We start from the raw sequence: 7,500 nt of genomic DNA on the forward strand, positions 1-7,500 counted from the left end.
TGTGTGTGTGTGTGTCTGTGTGTGTGTCTGTGTGTCTGTGTGTGTGTGGGTATGTGCGTACATGTGTGTGTGTGTGTATGTGTGTATGTGTGTGTGTGTGTGTGTGTGTGTGTGTGTGTGTGTGTGTGTGAGAGAGAGAGAGAGAGAGAGACAGAGAGCAAGCAAAGCATGAGACATACTGACAAACAGACGCACAGAGACGTGCACACGAGACAACATCCCTTGTTGGGCTTGTGTGAACACACTTTAGTGCAGTCAGAAGGAGAGGGATACAGAAGAGATGGAACGTGTTATGTGTGAGGAAGAAAGAAGGTGAAAGACTGTGTACATGGTGAGCAGAAAGTGTGACACTGTCAGGTGCTGTCAAGATATGAGAGGCTGATAAGCATGAGCCTGTTCAGCACGAGTCACTAGAATCATGGTGTTAGTCCAAATTCCTGGGGGTTAAAATAACACAGCTTAATTTGAGTTTTTTTTAGTTAATTTGAGTTAATTTGAGTTTCATTGCAAAATGACGTATATCCATTTTGGAACATTTTGAGAAATTGACATTTTCGTACTGGGCCATCGCATAGCAAAATGCATTTTATATAGGTTTAAAAAACATATTTGAATGACAGAAATTCACAAGGAAACTCTTCATGTGCTGTCTGAGAGAGGGTAAAAGTGTGCGGCTTTGTGAGGATGCTCAAAGAGGCTCCAGGTTTGTTTGGAGTGTAGGGCGGGTGTGAGGGGTGATTTAGAGCAGAGGTTCCCAACCTTTTTCTTCAGGGACCCATATTTTACCATTGTAAGCTTTGGTGACCCACCAACGAGAACTAATTTTACTTATCGTTTTATTCCTCAATTTGTCTTCATTCAAAATCAGAATAAATGTTTAATGTAGCTCTTAACTTTGGTTGCTTCTGTGCATATATTAATAAAATGCGTTGTCATTTATTCAACATGTGCTATATATGGTATTACAATTAAACCCCTTAAAATCAAGAGGGCTTTGCGAGCCTCTGTGGATCTTTGGTGACCCAAAGGTTGGGTAGCGACCCATAGGTTTGGAACCACTGGTATAGAAAACTGCAGCATCGCAGTGGCCTTGAGGAGTGAATAGTGAAAAAGCCAACCTAAGAGCTGCCGACTGAAGAGAAATCATTCCACGTCTCTGCTATTCATCAGCTTGTCTGCCATGGCAATCCTTCTCATGGTGACTATTACAGCAACGCAAATATGTCTCATTCAGTCTTCTTCTCTCCCGCCCTGTAAAAAAACATCCATTCTGTATCTAAATAGGAGAAAACACAAGCTGTGTCCTTGCAAGGCAGAATGGTTTTGTTTGTGCATTGCATAACAGTGTCACTGCACAGCCAGCTATTAATTTGTGGTGAGACATCAACTGTTTCTTTTCACAGCAGAAGGCCATGCCACAATACAGACAGACGGAGACAGAGATATTTGCGGATGGGAAGAAATTGAAATTTGAGATGGTTATTAAGTGACATTCAATCGCCATTGTGGCTGCCATTGTTTACTGCAAACGTTCGGTTATATTGTTATCATTGCAAACACAGTCCCAACTCTGCACATTGTGACGTGTTGATATGTAGGCCTATTGCGTAGAAGGGGCATCAAAATTCATGGTTTGCAGTAGTGAAAGGATTAAACTTTACTTTTTTTGAGTTTTTTGTATGTTTAGTTATTATTATTATGATTATGTCTTATTTGATATACGGGGGGAGAATAGTGAAATGCACACAAGGGGAAGAAAGCAAAGGAAAATACTGATGGGAAATGTGTTTACAAATGAATACCATGATTGTTTATGAACTCACTGAATTCTGAATGAACACAAAGTATGAAAAACAGGATTATACAGCCTATGGGTGTTGTTGTTGGGATTGCTGGCCCACTGCCACCACTGCACAATGCAGGAATGCAAGTACATTCCACATGAAAAAATCTCTATTGCACTACAAAATACTACAAAGTATGATCACAAAACAACTACACCGCAAATGACATTTTTACATCTGCGAGTTTTTCAGCACCATGGACAGGGGTCGCGCCATTGGCAAAACTTATTTATGGCCATCGATGTGCAAAATAACAGGCCTAGTACTCAAAATCATCAGCACTTGTCTCTATTAACGATTCATATTTGGCAAGTCATAGCACCGATCAGCTGACTTGTGTTTAGTGTTTTGATTTATAGCACACCATCCTTTCTGTCTTTCGTGGTGGCCTTGTTGAATGTGTTATTTTCCGCGTGGCACGCCCTCCCACACAGCCCTGACATTATTCCTTTCACTCCACAGACACGTGTCCACAGGGTGTTCATTCACCAAAGCCTGCTTTATGTGGTCAGCTGTGCCTTTGTCTCCAAAGGACTTTCTAACGTGTTGCTTTCAGCTTTCATCCTGTTGCGCTGGGGAGAAAGAGGAACCATTTTGAGGTTTCCTTAGGCGTCGCGACCCTCATTTGTACTTAAAAAGTACGTTTTCCGGGTGGCAAATACAGTGAGATGGCGCGCGCGTCTGGGGTTTGCTGTTGTTCATGTCAAGTTGGGTTTCAATTGGGCGAATGGAGTAAGTATGTCAGACATATGCGTGCCGTGGGCGGGAATAGGCGTGTGTTTATAAACCACGGCGCGCGCTCGGTGGGGCGGCAGCAGACGGGAGAAGAGGAGACGGGGGAAAGTATAGCACGCGCTGGCTTTGGTTAACCGAAGGCTGGGTGGGGGAGCCGCGGAGCCCTCTGCCCCCCGCGCGCTAACACCTGTATGGATGACCACTTTAACCTCATCGACTCGCCCTCAGTCAGGTACCGAGGCAGCAGCGAGGAGCTCAGCTACGGAGAGAGGGACAAAGCCATCATGACAGTTGTTGCGTGTGACAGCATTCTGGAGGAGAGCGCCGCGCTCCCCACTCACCTGCCCGTGGATCGATATGAACCCCAGCACGGGTGCTGCGAGCGGGTCGTCATCAACATTTCGGGCTTGCGCTTTGAAACGCAGCTGAAAACTTTTAACCAGTTTCCAGACACATTGCTTGGGGACCCAAAGAAACGAATGCGTTACTTTGATCCCCTGAGAAACGAATATTTTTTCGACAGAAATCGACCAAGCTTCGATGCCATTTTGTACTACTACCAGTCGGGGGGACGCATTCGCAGACCCGTCAATGTTCCCATAGACGTTTTCTCAGAGGAAATAAGGTTTTACCAACTTGGTGAGGAGGCCATGGAGAAATTTCGAGAGGACGAGGGCTTCATAAAAGAAGAGGAGCGCCCTTTGCCAGATCATGAATTCAAAAGACAGGTCTGGCTTTTGTTTGAGTACCCAGAGAGCTCAGGGCCCGCAAGAGGCATTGCAATTGTGTCAGTGCTTGTCATCCTCATCTCAATAGTAATATTTTGTCTGGAGACTTTACCTGAATTCCGGGACGACAGAGACCGTTCCACAGTGGCTCCTACAGTCAACGGAACTGCCCCCTACGGCCCCAGCACATTAATTGCAGACCCATTCTTCGTCATAGAAACTCTTTGTATAATTTGGTTCTCTTTTGAACTGTTAGTCAGGTTCTTCGCCTGCCCAAGCAAAACCACTTTTTCCAAAAATATCATGAACATTATCGACATCGTGGCAATCATCCCCTACTTTATTACCCTGGGGACGGAGCTGGCTCAAAGACAGGGCAACGGGCAGCAAGCCATGTCGCTGGCCATTCTCAGGGTGATTAGGCTTGTCCGAGTTTTTCGCATATTCAAGCTTTCTCGACACTCCAAGGGACTTCAAATTTTAGGTCAGACTCTTAAAGCCAGCATGAGAGAGCTGGGACTGTTGATATTCTTTCTTTTCATTGGAGTTATTTTGTTCTCCAGCGCGGTGTATTTCGCGGAGGCAGACGACCCTTCCTCGAGTTTCAGTAGCATTCCAGATGCGTTTTGGTGGGCTGTAGTAACCATGACTACTGTTGGATATGGGGACATGCACCCAGTGACAATAGGGGGTAAAATCGTGGGATCGCTGTGCGCCATTGCTGGAGTGCTCACCATTGCGCTCCCCGTGCCCGTCATAGTCTCTAATTTCAACTACTTTTACCACCGCGAGACAGACGGCGAGGAGCACGCTCAGTACCTTCACGTGGGTAGCTGTCAGCACCTCTCCTCCACGGAGGAACTCAAACGGACACGCAGCACCTCGTCGCTCAGCAAGTCAGAGTACATGGTGATAGAGGAGGGCATCAATAACGCATACAAGCAGCCAAACTTCTCCAACCAAAATAACCAAAACTGCGTGAATATCAAAAAGCTTTTCACCGATGTCTAGCCCCAAACAGTTAGTTGTCAGTTAATATATATCATCAGGTTAACACCTGAAGTTATTTATTATTCGTTGGTATAACCATCGTGATGTGCGGGTGCAGATCTTCCATGTATGTTAGAGGGTTCGTGTTTCTGAAATATGCACCGGCAGCATTAATCAAACGGACTTGCTTTTGGTTTTGCCTAGTACTAGGTCAGTGCAGACTCAACGTGTTGCTTTAATTTTGGCCTCTGGAAACAGGGGTCCTAATGTCAAACATGATTGTGCTCATTCTGTAATGGACGTTAAGTAAATGTCTCTGTTTACTCTGAGTGTCTCATATATAGATATGTAAGTATAATATGCATAGCCTACATATACTCGCTGTGGGAGGTTACATATGATCTTTTCAGTATCTATCAAAGGTGTTGTTCAAAAGCAACTGCCACAAGTGTCGCGCGTAAACCTGGTTAAACGATTGTTGTCGAGAGCAATGTTAAGTAGAAGTGGTCCTGTCTTTTGTTGTAGCTGTTGAATCACTCAGTGCAAGTTCGGTTTAGAACAGAAAGAACCTATGCTGCCTTTATAATATCAAGTGAACTTATGAGGTGTCGTGAAAAATGGTTGTTGAATTGATTCTTTATAAATTGGTATATCTATCTAATCAAACATATATCTTACCGAAGACAGAGGTACTTAAAAGTGAGAGAATGTCACTTGTGATGCGCCTGGTAGCACGTTTTGTGTTGTGCAATGTGTATGGGCAACTGTCATAGTAACTGGAATTGGCATCACAACACGTGCCGAGCAAACGACGGTGTAGTGTGTAAACATGTTTTTCTGCAAAACGTGGCACGGGCAAGTTTTTCTCAAGAGGACTGAACTCGACGGAAAAGACTGCCGGACGTCCTTCATCCAGGGAGCGGTGGAAGAGAAGATATCAGCGAGGACACGCCTTCAAGTCGACGCCCCACAGCCCGCCTTGTGATGCAGTCTCCATAGCGACTTCATTTTCCAAGGTAACCCCCATTTACGTTACCATGGTATCCTTTCTTCGTTTCCACAGTAACCTTCCAGATGGTTCACGAGCTTGACTAGCAAAATAGCACTGTGTTGTAAGAAAGGGAGGAGAGAGAGAGAGAGAGAGAGAGAGAGAGAGAGAGAGAGAGAGAGAGAGAGAGAGAGAGAGAGAGAGAGAGAAAAAAAAAGAGAGAGACTAGAATAAACACTGTTCCCCGACCCAAAATAGATTTGGCTGCATCCCCATGGCACACAAAACCATCAAGTTGCACAAGCTGTGATATAGGCTACATCATTAGAGCAGCACACATATGCATGTGTACATCCATAGCGCATTCATATCAGTGGCCCTAGCAGGAGAAGCTGTCCTACTTACTGGAATAAACAGTCTGTGTATGAATACAAGAGGAAGATGCATCCAAGCCATGAATGAAATCTGTTGACGGACAACAGATTGTATGGCTATTCACTCAGTAAAATCGAACTCTATTCTTGTCTACTGTAAGCAAAAGTTGGCGGTTTTGTTGTTGCTTTAATGGAAATAAGACACACTTGACATTTGAGGAAATCAAGGGACATACCAATGCACTACAATGAAAATAATTTCTGGCTTTGATGCCGTATATTTGTGTGTAATATTTTTTTATTTTTGACTATGTACATTTTTTTCATCATGTTTTGACTTTGAACCAGTTTCCACTTTTGCTACAAAAAAGCTTAAGTGTCTTATTTCACATTCTGGTTTGAAGGCCAAAGCAGAATCCTTTCTTTCGGTGAACGTGTCTGCAAAAAACCTGATGTGACGCCTTTTATTTAGTTGAACTGATCCAGTTATTGCTTTCTGTTACCCAGGGGTCTTAAACGTGACAGCAGTAAAACAGAAATGGCTGCTTTTGCTGGACGGTGTACTTTTAGCCTTGGTTATTTATGATTTTTTGTTTTTCTCATTTCCGGTCCCAAGGATACGTAAAAGAAAGCAATGTGAAAAATCTTGATTAAGTCATTCAAGCTGTGTTGGTGTTGCTGCTGGTGTTGTTTGTTATTGTTGTACGATGAATTGCTCTCGCAAGGCATGTCTTCAGCTCGGCCCTTGGCCAGTAGCTATGACAAGTTGGTAGACAAGACATGTAGACATGTAGTCTTGGGTATCTATTGTGCATACGTCAAAGGCTTCTGGAGCAGCAAGGGGTTTGTTCCTGCCAAGTCTCCATGCCATAGGGTTGCCTGGTGTAAACAGGGCTGGACTGGCCATCTGACATAGCGGACATTTCCCGGTGGGCCCCGCACCCTCGTGGGCCCCTATTTTCAGAAATGTTCAGATTTTTTTTTTAAACATTTCTGAAAATAGGGGCCCATGAGGGTGCGGGGCCCACCGGTGATTCAGTTCTGTGCCGCTAATTATGAGGGGCCCTTTTAAGCCAAAAGGGCCTGGGCCCTAATTCTCCTCCAGTTCAGCCCTGGCCTGGTGTGAAGCGTCTCCACGCCGTAGGGTTGCGTGGTGTAAAGCGTGTGAGCAGGAGGGTCGGTTGGCCAGGTTGGCTGCTTTACCAACAGGGGCCCAGGGCCGCCTGGGTTTAGCCAAGCTGCCCGTCAGATGGACAGCTCTGTTGCCTCCTAGGCCTCCCTCAACACAGTCAATGCTTCTCAACGGGGGCGGTACAGCCTCCCAGCGGGCGTTGGGGTGCTCTATGGGGGCGTTGAGAAGGATACAGCTGAGAGGCGGGCGGTGCTTAGTCGCCATTGGGGGACATTAGACCTTTTTTTATATACTGAGGGGGGCATTGTCAGGCTTATGATGAGGTCAAGGGGGCATTGGGAGAATTTTGATGAGCCCAAGGGTGCGTTTGTTCAAAAAAGGTTGAGAATCACTGACGTAGAGTGAGTCCATTCCCAACAGAAGGCATCTGCCCTCAATGCGGTGATGGCTGGCTCCCTTATTTGTTTGCAATAGCACTCAATGACTTGATGCCCAGCTGGTCCACTGAAAAGGCAGCAACACATTGTAATGGACCATTAGCAAGTTGAATGTAATACTTTTCTAGTTGGTTCTACTCTACCAATGTTGAAATGACACTGAACATTTTCACCGTGAACCAAGGCTCCAGGCACGGCTTAGCCTGTTCACCAAAAGAACCGAATCTTCCGCCCTGACCAGTGGGCCGAAATGAAGATATTATTGATACACT

The 7,500-nt window shown here is 45.2% G+C and overlaps 1 protein-coding gene and 1 long non-coding RNA gene across 2 annotated transcripts in view; both read left to right on the plus strand.

Annotated features, from left to right (window-relative positions):
- Positions 1–2,682: 2,682 nt before the first annotated feature.
- On the plus strand, positions 2,683–4,491 carry LOC134463160 (potassium voltage-gated channel subfamily A member 3-like). Its single transcript, XM_063216393.1, has one exon. The coding sequence runs from the start codon at positions 2,771–2,773 to the stop codon at positions 4,316–4,318; it is 1,548 nt and encodes a 515-aa protein (XP_063072463.1). The 5' UTR covers positions 2,683–2,770; the 3' UTR covers positions 4,319–4,491.
- Positions 4,492–4,591: 100 nt separating this feature from the next.
- LOC134463161 (uncharacterized) overlaps positions 4,592–7,500 on the plus strand; it is a 14,192-nt gene continuing 11,283 nt past the window's right edge. Inside the window, exon 1 of the long non-coding RNA XR_010037659.1 lies at positions 4,592–5,313. This is a non-coding gene — a long non-coding RNA (uncharacterized LOC134463161). The remainder of the gene's footprint in view (positions 5,314–7,500) is intronic.

This window comes from Engraulis encrasicolus, chromosome 14 (assembly GCF_034702125.1).
Source record: "Engraulis encrasicolus isolate BLACKSEA-1 chromosome 14, IST_EnEncr_1.0, whole genome shotgun sequence".
NCBI classification, from domain to species: Eukaryota; Metazoa; Chordata; class Actinopteri; order Clupeiformes; family Engraulidae; genus Engraulis; species Engraulis encrasicolus.

Excerpts from the sequence above, each read along its gene's own strand:
- LOC134463160 (XM_063216393.1), top strand. The coding sequence starts at position 2,771 with ATGGATGACCACTTTAACCTCATCGACTCGCCCTCAGTCAGGTACCGA.